Source organism: Notolabrus celidotus, chromosome 12 (genome assembly GCF_009762535.1).
Source record: "Notolabrus celidotus isolate fNotCel1 chromosome 12, fNotCel1.pri, whole genome shotgun sequence".
Lineage (NCBI taxonomy): Eukaryota > Metazoa > Chordata > Actinopteri > Labriformes > Labridae > Notolabrus > Notolabrus celidotus.
In genome coordinates, this window is record NC_048283.1 from 29,603,018 (window position 1) to 29,625,044 (window position 22,027).

The 22,027-nt window shown below is 41.8% G+C and overlaps 1 protein-coding gene across 1 annotated transcript in view; it reads right to left on the minus strand.

Annotated features, from left to right (window-relative positions):
* Positions 1-22,027, minus strand: part of LOC117823220 (eukaryotic translation initiation factor 3 subunit H) — an 83,436-nt gene that overhangs the window by 26,707 nt on the left and 34,702 nt on the right. Inside the window, exon 3 of the mRNA XM_034698322.1 lies at positions 5,546-5,713. Coding sequence (XP_034554213.1) covers positions 5,546-5,713 — 168 coding nt within the window. The remainder of the gene's footprint in view (positions 1-5,545; positions 5,714-22,027) is intronic.

Consider the following 22,027-nt stretch of genomic DNA (forward strand, 5'->3'; position numbering starts at 1 on the left):
TAATCATTTAGCTGACTAAACGCACACATCAAGAGCTCTTCCTACAGCAATACTGACCAATCCAATCACAGATGGTCCATTTGTCTCATACTGCACAGGCCCACTTAAATGGTTCTAGCTGGAGAGGAGCTACTATAAAACTCATCAGGGAAAGAACACAGCCTCCACCGTGTGTCCTAATCAGCAGGTTTACTCACATTACAAATGATTGTGCCTGTAAGGAAAGTCTCTACATGCTTAGAAGTCTGAGCAGGAGAGGGAGGGAGTGGAGGAGCGAATGGTGTGTCAATTCCAAGAAGAAGGTGCCACAGCTGAGGTTCTATTATAATAAATCAATTGAACAAACTGAAGGGTAAAGTTACACTTTTAAAAAGGCTGAAAACTTAAGAGCATCTAGACAGACTCTGAGGAATAACTCTGTCAAATTCTATTTCACTTCCTGCTTGCCTGTTTATGCTGCTTGCTAAAGAGAAAAAAAAGTGTTTTACTGGCTCAGGCTGGAAAGGCTGACAGCCAGCAAACCGCAGTCTACCAAAAATCTTAGTGTGACTTATTCACTTCCCAAAAGCCAACTGTGAAAAGCCATTTGCCCAGAGCACAGCCGATCTCAAACAAGGCGCAGCCAATCTCAATTCATGCTGGCCAATCTCCACTGAGGCTGGATGGTGACAGCCACATTTGATTAAGACAGCTCTCTCCTAGCAGTTGGAAGCTTGGCGACTAAATTAAAATCTTGCATGGTCTAGCATGATGGGTATTTTTAATTTGAGAAGGGGATGCTTCCAGAAAGGGAAGGCTGGTCTTTATGAGCGTTTTATTTTTATTTTGCACACATTAAATATAAATGTGTTTTTTGTGAATATAAAGAGGAAGAACTCTGAGCAGATCAGGGAGTAGGCTTGTTTCAGATTTTTCTTAAATATGACAAATTAGAAAAGTGAAATACCAAAATAAAGTTGATATTTAGGCCACAAAGCTGATACAGGGGTTGGGAATTTCAAAATGTATCAAACCAGAATAACAAAAAATTCCAGTAAATAAAGAACAGCCTATAATAAGGTCTATGTTGTTTAAATCTCATGAATATTGGTCACATTTGAAGTCTGACTCGAGCATTAATGTGGACAGTAAATTGAGACGTTTAAAGCTTAATGCATTCAGTTACAAAGAACCATTTAAGCTTTCCTTTCCTGATGTTTGAGGCACAAACTGTTGTACTTAATGTCCCCGGCTTGCTAAGAGCCGTGGCAGGTTTTCTTTGCTCCTGTCGATTCTTACCTCTCCAACTGTTCACCTTTTATAAGTAAAGTGTTTCTAAGGCAAACGTTTTTAGCCAATTGGTTTAACAACCTCCTCTAATTCCAAACTGTCATTGGACGGAAGCTATTAACTCGCCGGTTGGTCACTTGACTGATTTGTCCCTCGGCATTAAAACGACCGGGGAGCTAATGACGAAGGGAACAAAAACCAAATCCATTTTCTTTCTCTTTGACTTTAAACAGAGATAATGTCAATTCCTTTGAGGTGCTTTGATCCATTAAGCGCTGCATTATTGACTGACATTAACAGGAGAGCTCGTTTAGAATGAGAAAGAGCGGGATGACTGACTTCCTTCCTCATGGCCGGCTGGATGGCAGCACTAGATTGAGGGGTTCATACTTCAGCTGGTTAAAATTAATCTTTGTCTGTCATGGTTTTATACGATCTGGGAACATGACAACCCTGAAAGAGATAAAGAGCAGGGCCTGGGGAAACATTGATGAAATTCACAGCTTCTTCCATCAGTTTGTAAAATGACACTTTGGTTTGCCGGCTCTGTCTTGACTTGAGGTGAGTAGATAAACATTGAGCTGTTTCAATAGAATATCGTATGTCACTCAATTATTATTTTGAGTTCATAAATCTAAAGGATGGGAAGTCTGCACATTAAGAGGTGTACGATCTCAGAACACACTGACTATCCACTGGCAACAATCTTTGCCTCTCATAATGATGGCCAACCTTTCAGGCATCCCAGATAGGTTGTCAAAATGTTCAATACTTTTCAACACCATGTGCTTTTAAACAATGCTATATCTGTCACATTTACATTTGATAGTACCTAAAAACATGAAGCCTGTGAAAAAAGGATCCACACTCCAAGGGCATGAAAGTGAGAGGGGGCCGGCAGTAGCGGCCGATCAACAGAAATAATGTTGAGCGAGATCTTTGTAAAAGAAAACAATGCAGCAAAACTGGAAAAAGAAAGGTTATTTGCTGACCATTTTCAAGGAGGTAGAAGAGTCATAAAGCTAAATATCCTTTTGTCTTGTCACCAACGTGCAAGGAGGGGCCAGATTTACTTTGCTTGCAGCTGAAAACACACTTCATCCTGCTTGGTGTGTGTGTCTATGTTACAACCACCAGTACAGTCTCTACACAGCTAGCTCTCCTCATTCATTGGTCAGCAAATCCTTACTATCTGTTAAGTCCTTTAGCATTTCATAAAGACACACACGTTTATGTCCGTTGCAGACAGACCGAGAGCAGGGGAGCGAGACAACAATGTCACCCAGTCCTTACATGTTTTCTTTCAGTCCTGACCTGTTGACAGGGAGCTTCACAGCACAGCACAGCACAGCACAATGACCATTTTATCAAGTAACTACATTTAACATGCTTGTTGGTTTCACGGAGGTCAGACTGATCGTCTCTGATGCATCCTCGAGTGACCGGTCCAGAATCTGGAAATCTATGCTGATTGGCCTCTGTGACCCGGGTTCAAGCCGATGTGTTCAAATTCAGAACAGATTAGCTGCATTTGCATGCAGATACCTGTTTAGAGAGATAAATAAATCATCATCACATTAGGTGATGGGAGCCCAGATGCCATTGAATGGATTCTGTTCTGCCTGCTTTTACTCTCAATATAGACTGTGATCCAACATACAAGCAGGCTGTTACATGATTGGTCAACTTCCCATGCTGAAATCCAGAGCCCCACTAACAGATCACACATTTGTATGAAGAATCTGTTAAAGCAGATTAGAGCTGTGTTAAAGCGGCAGGAAAACAGCCTTGGTTCTGTAAGGGCCTTTTGTGTGTATGTAAGTAGCTGGTATGTGACTTACTCACCAGACTTTAAATATAGACAAACATTCATTGTACTATAAAAAGACAATAATGTAGTCTTGTTAATTTGTGGTGATGAATTAGAATTTCGTGAACACAGAGGAGTTAAATGCACGCTGTTTGAAAGTGACAGGTGTTAATTTGCTGTCATCTGAAAGAAAGCTTACACCATCTGGGATGGCATTTGTGGTGTGGTAATTATGTGCAGCTCTTAAAGGTTTTTTCTGTGAGGCAGGTGCATACACATGATGCCCATAGGTGTCATGTTAGTGGCTTCCAGCCTCCCTGTTAATCCCGTGTATTTTCCCTGTTTTCTGAATGTCATTGCCTCCCACGCTGTCGTCCTTTCATTTGCTGCGGACAGACATGTGCTACACCTCCATGAGACAAGGCGTCACCTGCTGCTTTCTTTAGCTGCCATTGATGAATTACTGGAACCACAGGTCTTTGTGGTGTTTGATGCAGGGGTAGTTATTTGCAGGTCCCCGTCCCACTTGTACACTGCCACTGTGTTCTTTGATAGCATTTGGCAGAAAAGGACATTTTTCCCATCAATTCTGCACTTAAAGTAAGGCTTCATCGTTTTTCTTCAAGCTGTGAAGATTAACTTTGATGTGATGTGAATGTAAATGCTGGCACGATTTACCTTGAAACGGAACGACTGCTTTTTAAATATTTGCTAACCTCAACTAATCTTTTGGAACACCTGGAACTCCAACTTTTCTCAAAGACTCTCTACACGTCAGTCACATCGGAATATTTTAAAACTTCTATGAGGCGGTCCTATTTTGGGGAAGCTTTTGAATAAAAGAGACTAAATTTAACTTGTGATTGTTTGATCATGATATAAATTAATATAAACTATAAATGCCTGCTTCACATCAATTGTAATGGTTCCATTTTAGAGCCTCAAAAAGTCAAACAAACACTGACCTGACTTATTGAACCTCAGCATGCCTTTGTGAGTTTTTTTCCCCATTGTTACAAAAGATTATAAAGATTTGGTATTTCTTTGTGGTGTAATGTGCAAATCTAAACTATGGCTTCAACACTTCAAGCCTGTTTCCAACATGAAGATTTGTCATTGGTGGTCGCCTTGAATGGCTGAATGGCCGGACAATAAAGAAGCAGATCTGACCTCTTGTTCTTTTACAGCTTTGTCAATAAAGCTTTGTCTGCTAAAGACGGCAACAGATTGTTAAAATTAGACCCGCCTATTGAACCACTGACTGTACTGACCCACAGTTGAACCCGTCATGGCTTTTTAAGCACATTTCATATACACACAGGTTTCTGTTTTAAAGAGAAGACACTAAGACGACTAAAGACACTTACCAGAAAGAGACAGACTAATATTTTCAACCTTACAAGCATGTCAACTATGCTGCTATAATAGACTATAAATCCTTTTTCAAATATATTTGATCAGGGCTTAAAGTTCTGTGTTGTAATGACACCACAGAACACTGATAATAATTGTATTTTCAACTCACAGTACGTAGTAGGGTGAAATATCCATGTTGTCTTGCTCTGGAGTTTAATTGATTATGATAGGCTTCTTGTAATTCACCCAACGAAATAGTCTGAAAGTTAGAGGGGGCGATTGTTCAAGGTGTTCTAACTTTTAAATGAATACAAGTCATCAAAGATTTGAGTGATTTATCTAGTTGGGAAACACCAGACTGGAATCTGGTGCAACCTCTTGCCTTCAGTTAAACTGTATCCAACAGATTTCTGCTTTTTGAACTTCTCCTGTTAGATATTCAAAAAAGCCCAAATGAATCCCAGATAGGTATAGATTATAACACTCTAAAATGTCCAAGAGGGTTGGAGACTTGTGTACGGCAAGGTGATGGTCTCATCCAGTGAAACCAAGCAGCAACCTCCGGATGCGAGAATTGAAGCCAATGCGGAAGTGTTAAAAACTGCAGATTGAGCGTCTGCTTGAGGCCGGCTCTGGAAGTACCGGAAACCACATACACACCAATTCAAAGAAGCCGATCTTTACAGCATAAATAAACATGTTTACAGCCTGGTACAAAAGACGAGTGTAGTCTGGATAGCTCATTCCTCGATCGTAACACACTGTACGGGGGGTACATTTTTTCGTAACTCTGCAATTTTGAAGATATTGAGATTACGAGTCTTCAAATATAAGAGGCACAGCTGACTTCATTGACAGGCGGGAACACTGTAGCTGTTGGCTAGGAGGCTCAAAGTCCGCCTCTTTACATCATGCTTGCTCAACAGCACTTATGTTGAGTTCAACATGTCCAATACAGTCTACTGTATGTGTGAAACAGAGAAAAACATATTCTCTAGAACTTATTCCAACAGTGTTTGTCTGTGGCCTCCTGACTGAGGGTGATGATATAATTTTAAAAACAATCCTTCATCACAGTCACTCTCCAGTAGTTTGTGTGGGTCCTCTTACCATAGATGAGAACAACTGACTCTTCAATGGCGTGCTGGTAGCTGAACTGGGAGTCGAGGAGCGCTCTGCTGACAAAGGAGCCATAGAAGGTAGACTGGTACCAGCCCACATGCAGATGGTCAATGTTGACATGACGCAGGGAACGCATCATCTCCATCTGGTACTGGACTAGAAGCAGGAAGAGAGGTAGAGAGAGGGATGGGACAAAGAAAAGGAGAGAGAGAGAGAAACCATTAAATTAAGAATTTCACTTCATTGATATCAGCTTGGTGGTTTTTCTTTTGGATCTGTGAATATATCTGATCTCCATCTGGAAGTGGACATGGTGTACGAACAGAGGGGCGGAGATTGAAGATGTGAGAAATACAGTGAAAAGCTGAGCAACGAAGATGTGAAGGACAAATGCACCAAAACAAAAGGAAAAACAAAGGCTTCGTCTCTTGTTATCAAGGAGCTGTGGTGGAGATTTCTAAAAACAAACTTCAATAAGGGATCACCAGTCATCCTTTCATTCCTTATGTCAGCAATATATTCTGGTAGAGGGAGAAAGACTTGATAGATACACGGGCAGGCTTCAGCTCCCGCAAAGAAAGCCAGATACATTGCAAGGGGAGTCATTTCATTTCGCCTGACACATCCTAAGGACGCACAGCCAGAAATATAAACAACCTGCCTCGTCGGCTGTAAGTAACAACACAAGCAAGCGAGCAAAACAGCATCTCCATGCAGGCTGGCTGGAGGAGGTTGATAAATCAGGGTGTTATTGGGCAGCTGTGGCCCCCTAGACCCCGGCCTGTGTAGCACATCCCTCTCCTGCTGGAGCTGTTAACGGGAACAAACTGCGAAGATGGAAAAAGGGATGGTGGGGATCAGATGTAAAGAAAAATAGCAGAAGCCGGGTTGTAGAGAATAGGGAAAAAGAGGAAGAGGCTGGGAGAAGAAAATAGAATAAAGGAGGGGGGGTGGAAGGTGGAGAGTCTGAAAAGGGAGTAAGTGAGGGAACATGTGATGTCACTTTGCAACAAAAGGTGACATTTCTGTGTTGGCTCCTTTCTGAAGTCCTGAATTCGACCCCTGGTTGTGGCGTTATGTAAAGCAGGGGGTGACTTTGGTCAAAATATATTAACGTTTCAGTTGGTCACTTCTAGGCATTTGACCTCCCAGAGCAATGTCGCACTCACAAAGAGGCTCAGAACTGTGTTTTGGGATCAAGTGGAGAGGGAGTTTGCAGTCACGCACACAGCTTTTTCCGGTGTATTTGGATTAATTTATACAGCTTTTAACAAACCTCCCACAAACACACACACACACACACACACACACACACACACACACACACACACACGCTTCTCACTCACAGTACATGCCGCTGCCTCTGCTAAACTCAACGCAGAAAACAAACAGCAATGTTCTGCCCACGAGAAAGGCAGAGCTGAAGAGCCTCTTCCTCATCACGATGAAGTCTCACTGAACTGTAAAAACATCTGGATTGGAGCACATGTTGGGGACAGACAGGCTGACAGGCAGAGACACTCTGCTCACCGCCCATCCTGTACCAATCTAGCGGTTTAATCTAGCCTTTTATAAAGTGATTGGCATGGTCAGTGAGACAAAGTAAGCGGGGGAGATGGATGGTGAACACAGAGAGGTGGGGAAGGGAAGGAGGGAGAGGAATGGAGAAAGATGGGGTACATGAAGGGGGAAAAAGAGATTACAGTCCATGAAGCAGTTCTGTGACAAACCAAGGGAGAGGGAGGAGGAGGAGGTGTCAGTGGTGTCTGGCTCTGCATGTCTTTCCTGGCTGTGATCATAAGCATAGTGACAAACCCACTGCAGAATGCAGTATGCTACCTTTCATAGAGAAAAATTAGCGAGTAGGGGTTAGCAGGTGGGAGAGGTTTCAAGTGTTGTCTTAATAAGACAACTGAGTCTGCAGTGACAAATGAGAAGAAGGGAAGACACACGGAAAAAGAAAGCTAAGTAACAGAAGTGGAAAAAGAGAGAGCCGGATGAAGGTGGAGAGTGTTTGTGGCACTGAGTTTGGAGCAAGTGGCTCTGCCCAGGGGCAGGCCAGCAGCAGACCCAAAGACACACAGAGCTCAATGGAGAGGGATGGCAGCCGGCCACCAAAACACTGTATTTGCACTTCTTTGCCATTCAGTATGTGTAGTTACCTCTCAAACACCACTGATGCGTATACGTGCCCCAACACCCCTTCATTAGCAGGGAAATTGAGCACAAAGTGATCCGTCTCTGGAGCGAACTGAAGGCCGGAGGATTGACAACAGAGGCAGGAAAACCAATCAGCTCTGTCCTGTCTTATCCAACTGTCAACTCGCTGCACAGTTCATTATAACCTGACAATGTGAACAATTTCTTAATGTGCAGAGTCACATTACTTTGGATTAATAAAAACAAAATCAAGTTTAGAAAAATCCCTTATTAGATCAATAGATTGGATTCGTTTCAGGCTTTCACCTACAAGAGGACTCTGCTGTCCATCTTCTTTATCCATCAGATACAACAACATCGACAACCCTGCAGACTCCTGTCCAATACAACATTATATACAAACTAAATAGGCCTGCACTGATGCTTTGTATGCTGTTCACTTATTGTACTAAATGGCGTGGCATGTTAATCCTAGTGATGAAATTACAGTGGAAATGCAAGCTTATGATAGCTTATTATTCGCCCTGTAATGGTTTAGAAACATTATGGGTACAGATGAAATACTCAGTTTCCCACAGAGAATGTAAGTTGGAAGGACATTCAAGTACATTTTTAGATGTTTCTTGTTTTAACTGTATAGGATTGCCATCCAGGATCAAAGATTTAGAGGCTCTCTCATCACTCTACCCCTTACTATGCACTGCAGGTGATCAGACAAATAGAGAGGTGCTGCAGTATGCATTCATTGAAGCCTGACGTCCCATGTTAAATAAGAAACTTCTCATACCGCTGTGTTAAAAGTTACGTGCAGCTGGTTGCTGCCGATGTCACTCTGCACACTTAGTTTTGGATCGTTGCCGGTCATTACCGAGCCTCGTTTTCACTCAGACCACCTGTTGTGATAACCCAATGTGGAGTGATAGATTGATGGCTGTCTTTATAAAACCTGCTGCTGATGAATGTTGACAAAAGTTCAGACACAAACAGTGAGGGAGAACGGCAGGAGGGAGGCAGGCTGCTGTGTGAATAAAGAAAGGAAAGCTGTTGGTGCTTTAGGGAGAACAGAGCTGAAGAGCTGAACAAATTGAAGATGTTTGTGAATGTAGACTAAAATAAGCTGCAGAACAAATCACTATTTATATTAAACTAACCTTATAGCATTATTAGTAGATATATGGATAGATATAGATACTAAAGAAACCATAACATAAGTAGGGTAATGAATTTCAATATATTCACGTCATCAAAATGCCACTGGGAGTTCTATGCAAGTAAGCTCAATCTGCCTGTGTATGTACACAGGATTCAAAGGCATGGATGTAGAACATGTCATGGAATAACTTCTAAACTGCTGAGAATTTCAATAGCGAGCACAAATTCAAAGAAGCCGAGACAACACAGTGTTTTCCCTGAGCTGGCAGGTCAACTGAGCCTCTGAGAGCCACGGAGTGACCAAGAGCCCACCGAGCAAACACAAGCGCACACAGAGAGAGATTCTTGGCAGAAATTAAAGATCATTCTGCAGAAACAGCAACATGTAGCTCTTCACAAATCAGCTCTAATTTGTTATGGAAACAGAAAGGGAGAGCCAAGTGGACGTGCTAACGCTTGAGGTTCTTGTGTATCACAAATAACTGTATTTGGATAACGGTTTGTCCTGCTGGGATTTCGGGGGAAGATTTCTGCTCTTCTGAAACTATGTCCCTGAGCGTGGAGCTAAAGCAAACAAAGCATTGGCTTGAAATCAATTCTGCAAACCCACATATGCATATCTTTATGTTAATTGAACGCTTGCATTTGCTTTGGGTTTTTAGTTTTTTAATTATCTTGCATTTAAAAACATCAGTGTTGCACCGTGATATTGAGGTTATATTGAGTTGTGTTGTCACTTTCAGTTTGGTTGTCTCTATAGTAAGACCTTCAAGAAGACTAACTCAACTTCTACAGGACTCTTTGGCAGACAATCAAACAAACAATCTATTCCTCGCTGTACCCCGGTCAGAAGGAAATAGACTGAGGAGACACACAGACACACACACACACACACACACAGAGCAAACTGAAATACAGCCTGATAGCTTAGCTGAGATTCAGATGGCAGAGTGAGAGAACAGGCCAGTGGCAGAGCGGCCAGCTCATCCTCCACAGATCCAATCCAGAGCACAGAGCCCGGGAAATGCCGCAGGATCACTACCTTGTTTGTTCATGAACCAAGACCTACAGCTGCGGAACAAATAACAAAACAAACTTGGGGACCGTCTGACTTAAGTTGGTATATGGGTGTATGCACTCCACAATATACTTCAAAGTTAAGTTTTAGAGAACTCGCACAATATGAAGCAGAAGAAGTAAAGTAGGGATGGGCATTTCAAGCCAAAATAGTATTTGATAATCATTGGCATCTATTCAACACTTATTCGAAATTTTTACTTTTAAAAGGAGAAAATATTCAAAGTAACACCTAAGTTTTTACTAAGTGAATAAATATTCAAATATTCAAAAATCATTGCCCATCCCTAAAAGTTAGGTGTACATATGTGCACTGTTTCCCCTACCATTGACTAGGGTGGATGGTATCTGTTTATACATAACTTGTTGTCAGATCATCATCGATGGAAGGTGGGACGCCATGATGGTGGATTGTCTGCCTGCTTTTGCTCTCCTGATAACCTTTTTGGTTTAACTTTCAACTGACACAAGAAGCAGTTTTTCCTGTAAACTGTATTGACCTTTGTGATCTACGCTGTGTTATCATTAAGTCAAAGTTGGTTAACTGAAGGGACGGGACGTCAGCAGCACAGTGCCATAGGATTATCTCTACTTCGCAGACCACAACTACACAAGATACCAGCATCCACGAGGGAAGAATTGAAGCGTTCGTTTCAGCAGAGGGAGGAAGGGGAGATGCACGGTCCAACCTTGCAGTCCATGGTATGATGTGATTTACTACCAGAATATAAGATACATAGGAGAGGTACCTGAACGTGACATATCTGTGCTTTACCTTTTCCCTTTGTTTCTTTAACAGCCACCCTGAGTCAAAGACCTGTACAAGAAAGATCCTCAAATGATGAAACTGCTGCATTATATTTAACATAATCCAGAGTGTCCGTAGTAAGATACAACTGTCCTATAAACAATAGAGTCAATAGAGCCAGTAAACAAAGCTAGATTGAAGAAGTCTTTCTGTTCAAAGAGTAAAAAAAAGGGACTTCTTGCTCCCCATTAATGCGTTACCATGACAGCTGGTAACATTGCGTGGATGTTAATGGCAGCATTAAACAGAAACAGCCAATTGAACAATACCATCAAAGTGCAGAGGTAAGAGCATGCAACACTGTTTGCTTTCCTTCACTTATTTCTGCTGCCCTGCTGCCTCTCCTATCAATCATTCCAGGTCCTGGGGCCAGGCAAAGAATGAGTCTGCCTGTATCACGCCTTGATTGTTCATGTGAGTGTGTGTGTGTGAATGTGCGTGTCTGTGTGTGTAAGACAGAGAAAAAAAATTAATGTTTATTTAAAAGGAGAGAGCCCATGGAGAAGAGAGGAAAATGTAGGAGACGGGATGTGATTCGGAGTGAAGGTGCAAAGTGTTGGAGAGCAGGGGTGTGTGTTTTTCTAAGCATGTGTGTGGTCTTAAATGTGTGGCAAAGCAAAGTGTGAGATGTGTGAAGCCTAAGGATGCATGTTCTGCAGCATGCTGTACATCTACAGGGGAGTGTGTGTCTGTGTGTGAGTGTGTATGTGTGTGCGGGGGAGTGAGGGTATTTATCAGCTTCGAGCTAAACTCCTCACCTTGGGCAGTAATGTTAAGAGTGAAAATCAACAAGACACTACCAGCATGTGTGTGTGTGTGTGTATGTGTGTGTAAGGGTATTTGTGTGCCTGTGCATGTGTGTGCCTGTGTGTACAGCTATTTGTGTGTTTGTGCATGTGTGTTTGTGTGTGTCTCAGCAATGAACCAGACAGATAGTCTATACTCTAATACTCAATGACACAAGAGGTGAACTGCATCAGACCTTGCATGCTGCTGCAGGCCACAACATCTCGGCACGAGCAGCGGGACGTGTGCTGGTGCGTGTGTGTGTGTGTGTGTGTGTGTGTGTGTGTGTGTGTGTCTGCATGTAGGGATGCACGTATTTTTGTGTGTGTCTGTGTTTGTGTGTGTCACAGCTAATTCTAATCACCCCCTTGACAGGCTGACGGGTCTTGCCTGGAAAGTCTGCAGCGGTTTAAAACATACATTATCACACACACCCACACACTAGGCAAAGTTTATTTCCACTTAGGTTGAGTGGGGCGGATAAATAATAAGACAAAATGATGTTAAATGTCTGTGACTTGTTGCTCAGTTTTCTGAAGAGAGGTTGTTAAATTTTTAAAAGTGGTTACAGGGCAAATAAGACCTTTATAAAAAAAATATTCCCGCTCATGGATGCAACAACGGTAGAATGATGATTAAGGATTTTGGATAAATGCTAAAAAAATGATCTTCAAAGCTTAGTTTCATAACAAATCTAACTGAACTCTGGAGAGAAGTAGTGCTGTTCAGCCTGATCAAAGTCAAACAGTTTATCCCGATGCTTACTTTAACATGAAAATGACTTCCCTTACTCTCAGAGCTGACACTAAAAAACAACCTCTTCTCATGACTTGTAGGACTGTGATTTTGCTTATTTTTGCAGTGATGACAGCAAAGCATGCTCATCCTGGCATTTCATAAATACTTCAGAACCAAGAGAAAAACAAAACAAATGTTTATGAGCATTACGTATTAAAGACACACTTTATTATACCAGTGTTCGGCTGAGTGCAGAAGGCTGTAATTCCATGGCTGCCTTGTTTTTTTTTTTTTTTCCTCTTGCCCTCACACTTAGTACACCAGGCGTTATTTAACACACTCTTGACCCATTCACACGCGACCTCCTTTCCCTCTGCACACTGTTCTTCTGACACACATTTACTCTTCAACACAAACTCAGAGCTGTTTGTAACTTTAAATGAAAAGTGTAAGCTTCTGTAACTCGCTTAAGCATTCTACAAATACATCTGGCCTAACTTTACCCCTTGTAAAAGAAAAGAAAACACTACATGTGTTATTGTCTACTATGGAGAATAAAGTGAATTTCGATGTTTGTAGACCTTGAGACCCGCTGCCTGTTCCGCCTTGTTGTTGCATTGCTGCGATCCTGTTTACTCATCATCCTCTAACCTTGCTACTCCTCTTATATTCCCTGAAGAGGAGTGGAGAATACCTGATGATATTAATGTGCTTTCCCTCTCCTCTGAGTGAGTTTATCGCATTACAAATCCCTGATAAACTGTAGAGTCCTAAACTCCTGAGGACCCGGTGTTTCTGTGGTGCCCTTTGCATTTTTAGGTCGATATAATTCCTATTTGAGACGGGAGATGTAATTCGTTTTTGAGGGGAAGCCGGTCCTCGTGGACTGAAATATAATCAAGCAAGAGAGTGAAAACAATGTCACCACAATGAATGGAAAGGATGGAAATGACGCAAAGTTATTCTCAAGGACACTTCAGATATGAAATCTGCAAATGCATAGCAATCTCTCTACCCTGCACCCTTGAAGTGACACGTTTGAAACAAATGCACAGCTGAGATACGTTTGACATTCTTAAAATGCTTAAAACTGCACGAATCCTTTCCATCCCCGCCCACCTTTCCCATGTGACAGAGATTTAACATGATAAAGGCATTGAGAAGGTGTCTGAAAATCTTATTTTCTCCATGGCCAGACACTGAGGGGGAAACCTTCAATGAGTTGTCAGGTTCTGTCCAAGCCTCATTTGTAAGGCTGAGCGTCTTTGTCCCAACGGCACAATACAATACGCCAATTAGGCCTTGAGCTAACAGACATTGCCCTTGAGCAGGCTCATAAGTGCTACCTACATAAGCCTTGCATTGATTCCTTTTATCTGTTCTCTCTTCTCTCTTTCTCTCCTTCTATGAAAAACACATCCAAAATAATTTTTGCTTGTGGCCAGAAGCACACACAAAAAGACACACCAATGAACGCACACACACAGACACATGCAGGTACTTCAAAAATAGAAGACTGCGCTGACTCATGTGCTGATAAAGAAAAGCCAAGCTAAAAAAAAGGATGAAAAATAAGCTGTATTCAAAAAGAAAATGAAATTAACATCAGACATACCTGAAGGCATCGTCAATAATTAAGATCAGTGACCCCTTACCAGAAATCATTAAAGGATTAAGGAGTACATTGCTTACTTTGTACAAACAAAAAAGAGCTAGCGATAACAAACGGATACAGGGTTGAGATAGTTAGCTCAAATTATAATTTATTCAAATAGTAATTAAAAATAATTGAAACTAGGGATGCAACAATCAGAGATTTTGGTGGTATGATTCTTGTGAGAGAAATAATCACGGTTTCAAGATTACCCCGATTATTATGCATTAAATTTACCAACAGGTCTTGAGGGTCCTTCCCCAGAGCATTTAGAGTGACAAACACGTTATTTGTGTTCTGGAGTATTCTTATGTTCCAGTTTGTCATGAAACTGTCAGCAGACACAAACAGCGACAGCTATATGATTGATTCATCCACAGGTCTAACGTGCACTCAGAGATCAGCGTGTTATATTTTAATTTCCGCACACAGGTATCATAGGGACGACCTCACCTGTAGAGAACAAAAGAGATGCACTCCGTGGAATATTTATTTAGTCCTTTTTCTTCTTGTGCCGTTTTGGCGGGGCCTCTTCAGCTGCACTGGACAGATTTTAAAGGTGACATATCACGCTTTTTTCATCAATATATATTGGTCTAAGAGGTCCCCAAAACATGTCTTTAAAGTTTATGCTCAAAAAAACACTTTGAAATCAGATTTTGGCATGCCTAAAAAAAACTCTTTGTCAGCCCTGCTCAGAACGGTCTGTTTTCTCTCTGATTACGCCCTCTCAGGAAGTGGATGTGCCCTCGGCTCTCCGGCCCTCGGCTCTCCGGCACGTTGATCTAATGTTTACATGTTGGCTGAATATACACGGCTGCTCACAGACCGCGTTACTTCAACCCTCTGAATCTGATCCTGACGAAGAGGTGCCTGCAGCAGGACCTTTCTGAACGATTGTTCACAGATTTAGTGTTTCTTGTTTTATTTGTCAGTATGTAGACCAGTGTCTTCGTACACAGCTACTAACATGTAGCTATGTGGCTATGCTAACTAGCGCTAGCATTTATTCATGATAAATAAAAATCCTCCACTAGATCTTCAAATCTGCAGACGTGGGGAGTAAAACCGACCTTTGTGTTTATTAAGACAGCCTACAACTAGCATGCCTCCCTCCTAAGCTCCTTGTTACCACACACGTGTGCAGGGAATGAAAAACGGAGGAGGAGTTGAGTTGTACTTTATACATTGTATGGGCTGAACAAGCTCCGAGCTCTGACTCCGTGACAGACCGGATATTGTTGTTACGTAACAAAAACACGGAAGTCTGAAACGGCTTGTTTCACACACATTTACAGAAAGGTGGAGAAATCAGAAAAGGGGCAGAATGGATTTTTTTCATTCTCGGGGGGTTTGTAGACATGCCAGGGACACATATTTCAGGTAGAGAACCATTAGAAAGTCCATTTTGCATATGTCACTTTTAATAAAACGCCACCAACACATCGATGTAATGTTGCAGTTAAAAATGGAAACATTGTTCTTCACGAAAACACTTTCTGACTCTGATGGGACCTTAACCTAACCGTAACCTTTTGTTTACAAGTTGCGCCGAACATAATGTACCGGCCCCTTTTTGACAGAGACCATAGAAACACTTGGTGTATTGGGGCCTTCACGATTAGATTAACCGTGACACTTTTAAGCGTGGTTAATAGTGAAACTGGTTAATCCCGACATCCCTAAATGAAACAGTTAAATAGTTTCCAAACACAAACAGTTAAAATACGAGCTAACAGGACTTGATTATAGTTTGATGTGTTCTTTAAGCATTGGATCAATGTTTGGATAGTGGGCTTCAAAATAGTTGATAAATAGTTAGAAACTGGAAGCTAGTAGAAGTAAAGTTGTTTGCAGTTATCGGTCATGGATGATAGTTTGAAATAGCTGGCTAAAAAGAAGTAGATTTTATATGTTGTTACAAGTGTTGGATAAAATCTGCTGTTGCTAGCTAACTGCATCTGAAATATCTTATTAGTTGTTAGTTAAAGTGACTTTATTATGATTGAGGATCAGGGTTATTGTTGAGAAAGAAGAACACTGAGATTTCTAGATATTAAGTCAGAAATGAATGAGGATAAAGAAGTAATTTTACAAGATTGAAGTCATAAATGCATTAGAATTAAGTCATCTACTTTGGGGAATAAGGTTGTTTGATTCTAAGGTTAGCATGTATGTTATTCTGAAGGGGAGATGAGAGCAGCCAGCTACCTGCATTAAAATGAGGAACATGGCGCATCTTGTGAAGTCATACAGGGTACTTCAGCATGGATGTCATGAATGACTGAATAATCATTCCTCTGGGTCTTCAGCTCCTCGTCAAAAGTATTAGGTTTCTGAAAAGACTGTACAAAAAATTCTGAATCCATTCCTCGGGAGGGAAGTCTGATAGGCAGTAAGAACATTTTTATGTTAATGTTTTAAATATGTTCAAGATTTTAATCAGCTAAAGAAAAACATCTGAGACTCGACTGTTGACTCAAGTGTGCTTGATTCTGTCACACAGGACAGAGAAGACACATCAGAAGAAGAAGAAAGTGGGGAGCGGGGGTGCACATACAATGTTCGTATGACATCACACCCACTAGATTAATGAGGACCACCACTTAACGTCATTGTGACATTCATAGAGGAGAGAGACAGAGAGGTGACCGAGCTGCGTGACCACGAAGAAGTGATGCGAGAAGATGCAGAAGAAGGGAACGAGGAAGTGTGACAGGTGAAAGGAGAGATACGACGGTGACGGCCTGTCTCTTATCTGTGGAGGCAATTTGCTAAATGGAGCACACAGTGGGGTGTGTGTGCGTGTGTGAACGTGTGAGGCAGAGATAGCACTAGAGAAGCTGACCTTTGACACAACTATTGATCTTCAGAGATTCAATATGGACAAGAAGATTAGTCATGGTCGATAATAGTCTGACTTTACATTTGACAAAAATATGTATTAAAGAACAGCAATAATTATTACTGTTTATGACCAATGTGTATGTGTGTTAATGTGTATGTAAATATGTATGCATCAAACTGCAGCAGACCTTCCAGGCAAGCCCCATCAGCTTGTCAAGGGGGTGATTAGAATTTCCTGTGACACACAAACACAGATTTGTGCACCCCCACATGCAGAGACACACAGATTTGCACGCGCCACTTTTGATCATGATAATGTGGGAGGTTTAGATTTTTGTTGTAATCTGGTGTGGAGTGGGAGGTAAAGGGTTAAACTCTTCCTTTAGCTGATTAACTCTCAGGGCTTTGCTTTTCCTGTTTGAGTTTGGAATTTTGTCTGTCTTGCTAGTATTACAAATACTTTCATCATCATCATTGGCATTAAGCCATCTGTCGGTATTATCTGTTGTTCTTGTTGCTGTTTGTTGGTGCCTCTATCATTTTCTCGCTGCATCTCCCTCCAACCTCCTTTTTTGGCACATCCAGTTATTGCAGAAGATTGTTTAACACATGTCTGGTTCAGCTCGAGGGTTCTGCCTGTACAAAGGAAGTTCTTCCTCGCTGTGGCTGCCATATGTTGCACAGGGCTTGCCCATGGTGAAACAGTGTTGGCTCTGTGTAAATATGTAAGGTCTATCTGGACAAAGTAAAACCTCATGATTGCCATAAACAGTCACTGAGGAAGAGAGAGTAACAGAGGTGAGGTTTCATAATAGCAGGCTACAGTCAGGTCAAGTAAACAGATGGACATATCAGTGACTGCATTCAAGACCTGGGAATGGTATTGCCATGGACATATGGCTGTAGTGGAAAAACAAAATAAGTCATTCTCATGACAACGTTTAACAGTCCCTCCAGGAAGTTGCGATTTCGCGATCGCAACTATCAACGCAAATTCAACCAATCAGCGCGATTTTTTCGCGGCCTTGCAATTTTTTACAATCACCGCAACTTTCCCGCAAATTTGACCAATTACATTAATCTCAGCCCCTGTACGTCATCGGTTTTGTCATCAATTTGACTTCCTTGGAACATAAACACAAGTCCTCACTTGATCGGCACTTTTCAACAACAAAACACGCACAGAGAACGGGTGAAAAGAGGAGACAGCAGGCAGGACAAGTGACCATGACAACGTTATTATTTATAGATTGAGGGGCTCAGTGTTCGCTTGGTCTCTACCTGCAGCAGGTGTGCTTTATGAACCAGCTCTCCTCACCTCCATGCATCTGTCTCATCTTCATTGATGATTTTTATCCCCGGTGTGCGTTAGTGACAAAGACACAACCGGGGGACGTCTGTTTACTATTTGATGTTTGACGTTGTTGCTGTGGTTACCATAAAAAGCTCTGCGTCTACAGCTTGATTTAATCCAGTTTGGTGAAACATCAGACACAGTCAGTAAGTTTTGATCAACTCCTTGCCATCAAAGATGCAGATTAATTTCAGAGTGCCGTGAACTGACTGTGCATCAGTCGCTGCGAGGTGCATTCAGGGACCGTCGTAAATGTGCAATACAGCCCTTTCATGGCATTTTTCTGTGAATCAAGAGAATCAAAATACAGTCAGTGGCCACATCAAGAATGTTTTCTAAAAACAACTGTGATTTAGCATATTTACTTGCCCCTGAGATGTTATTGGGGGAAAAAAGCAATAAAAAAACAATCGCAACTTTCACCGCAATTTTTTCAAAAAGCTGTCGCAAATTCAGGCTTTTTGGGCCGCAACAATCACAAACAAATCCCGCGAAATCCTGGAGGGACTGGTTTAATAATGCTTATGACCCGGCTTTCTTACTGATCTTACTGTTGTGTAATAAGTTTGATTCTGATTGGTCAAAACTAGGGATGCACTGAATGAAAATTCTTGGCTGAAACCGAAAACCGAAAATGAGGAAACAAAGGCCGAAAACCGAAACACGGAAATAAATAATTTTGCCAATTATTAGTAGGGAGACCGGGGACAGTTGTAACATTTCACTTCTTGGATTTAAGATTAAGCCATGCATTTTCTGTTTGCATTGCACAGGCATTTTCTAGGCCATTAGCAGACACTTGAAGCTAGTTTGTATAGCAGTTTGAACACACTGGGTTAAAAGAGCTCAAAGTTATAGACAGAAATGTCAAAAATGTTACAACTGTCCCCGGTCTCCCCTTCCATTGCATTTATGGCTCCGACTGTGTACTAACCTCACTAAAATCAAGGATCTCATTGAACACATCAGACAGTGAGGGTGTATGCCCCTCATCTGGTTCAGAGACCAGTCCTTTTTTCTGTGCTCTGTTCTCTTTCTCCTGCGCTGTGCGCTTCTCCGTCTCCAAGCGGGTTCTCTGCATCCATCGCGGCCTGGATCATTTCTTGTGCGCGCTGCTTTATTCCCACATCCAAGTAATGATTTTTATAACACAGAACAAGTAAAGTCGCGATGAAGTGCAGAGGATCTGAATAGATCTCATTGAAATGTGTGCTGACAGACTAAGAGTGTACTTTTCATTGTTTTCACTCTGTGGTCCGTCTCAGCCTCTTTGCTTAGAAGACACTTTAGTGCTGCAATTAAAGGAAGAACGGATGCAGACATGTTGGCCCTTATCCAGACAAGTGCGTACTGGCCGCAGTTTTTGCTTGTGTCATCACAACATTCTGTTTTGGCGATGTTGTTTCAGTGATAAAAGTATTTTTCCACCTTTGGGACATTTTTGGCTGAAAATTTTCGGTGGCCGAATTTTCAGTGCATCCCTAGTTTACATATTGGATCCTGTCCAGCATTATTAGCAACTGCAGCGGAGCAGGCGAGAGCCACTTTACGTTACCGATCTCTACAAAGAAAGTTAAACCATAAGCGGTGGTGATGATAGCAGCAGGGTTCAAAGTTGTGACATTTGCCTCGTTTGTTTTTAAAGGTGTGAGAACCGCAGAGCTCAGAGAAGGAGGAGAGCTGGAAGAGGACAGTTTCCCCAAACTGTCCGCACTATGTACTAAACAGGTGAATATGCTAACAATTAATAATTCAGATTATATCATTATTAATTTATGTAGCAAAACATTGACATAACCCTAGTATTATTATTTTAAGTCAGCTTATTGCTGCTCTTATCTCTCTCACCACCAGCTCAGTGAAACTCTGCTGTGCCTCAGATTTCAGGGGTTCCTAAAAATGTGCTGCATCTGTCAAAGGCGCTCAGTTTTAGCACTTTGATTCTTTTGATTCTCCTGCTACTCGAAAGAGAACAGAGAACAAACAGCTTCTTTATACATATTGTCAAGGTCAGCTGGTGCTGATGGGAGAGAGTAGAAAGCTCATTCTTCTATCATGGCATTCTGTCCATCCACGTGTTCATCCGTCCGACAGAGGCAACAGTGATGAATGTGGGAGTTGTCGGGGAGTAAATGGTGGTATCGAGTTGTGGTCTGGTCCGGGGTGTCAGGAGAGGTACGAGGCTAATTTTCAGCAGCAAGGCTATAATGGGATGTGTGTGCCTATTTGAGCCGTTTGTGTGTTTGTGTGAGCGCACCCACCATGGTTCTTGTTCCACCTGGCACAGTGGATTAGGTGCAATTAATCTTAGTTAAGCAAGCCCTGCAGAGAGAGACTGTGGCTGGTGTACACGCGCATGCACAAATAAACACACAAGAGGCGACAAACAGGCAAACAAACACACTCAGTGATGCACAGGAGAGAGAGAGAGCACAGTGAGGCAGCTGCTGTGTGTGTATAACACACTGACGAGTTCAGCATATGCACATCCACAGCGCCGCTTGTCACAGGGCTTTGTTTTTACAGTGGGAATAGGGAACTGATGTGGAAGGGAACATTTTGTGTGCGTGCTTGTTTGCTAACATAAAGACATATTCTACTTTACAGTTTTAATGGGAGGAAGGAGAAAATGATTCTGTTTGATGTCTTAGTCAATGTTCATTTAGAAAGTATATATTATATTGAGGAAGTACAGTGTGCATGTATAGAGTTGGTGGCAATTTACTTCTGCTGTACTTTTTAAATGTCCGAGCACATTTTAGTATAAATAAAGGCCCTGAAGGAGCTATGTATATCTCTTTACGTTTAACAGATGCCACTGTACAATACAAATAAACTAGTGTAGAAGGGACATGCAAGAAAGACCGAATACCTCTTAGAATTTGGAGAAAAAAATTAAAGCGTGACCGTGTTTCTCACCCTCCCTGCCAAAGCCTTATGTGTCCTTCCCTTGAACACCATCATTATCCACCATCTCCTCTCTGGCGCATTTTGGCCTCCACCATTCAGTCTTCAGTGCCTATCTAGAGGTTATACTGTGAAGCATCACCGATTCATTTGAGCCATCCATATCTCATGCGGTCTCAGCTGTTAAGAAAGCACATATCTGTGAGACATACACGAGTGCACATGAGAGCATCAATACCACATAAAGAAGCTTGTTTAAAGGAGGACGTCCGAACTAGGGATGTACATTTCAAGTATTTTCCGTCATCGATTTTTGGAAATGTTAACGATCAATTATCGATTAATTGATTAAAAAAAAAACATTATTCTTACGTCAAAAACAATGCCAAATACGTTGTTTTCCCCCTAAATTTTATTTTCTACAGCAACAAAATGCATAACTGACGGGATTGAATACGGGTATATGTTTGACACGCAGAATATCAACGATCAGGCTCATTAAAATATTCTCCGCGGACATAATCTTATAAAGTGAAGGCTCATAATACTAACAGAAAAGTACTTCAGACTCATAGTGTCCAGTTTTCTGTCTACTCGTTCTTATTGAGAAAAATAAACATGTGTATTCGGTCAGGTGTCAGCCAGGAGCACAACCGGGTCATAATCAGTCCCGCTGGAGAAAAGCCCAGACGGCTCTGATGTTGCTGGTCTGTAAGCGTAGCGTACCAGAATTTCCCACCTGTCTGTTGCCTTTGTATGCAAAGGTTAAAATGTCCTGTTTAAAGCTGTCAACCTTTGTGTCCGTGTTGTTGTTGGCAGCAGTTGTATTGATCCTCTTTTAAAAAGCGCACGTGGAGACCTGACGAACAGCCCGCCAGCTGAGCGTCTCCGCTGTGCGCAACACCTTTAACAGCTGATTCACATCAAAACATGCTTTAAACTTAAAACACCTCCCTGATAGATGAGTGTAATATGAGACCACATGAT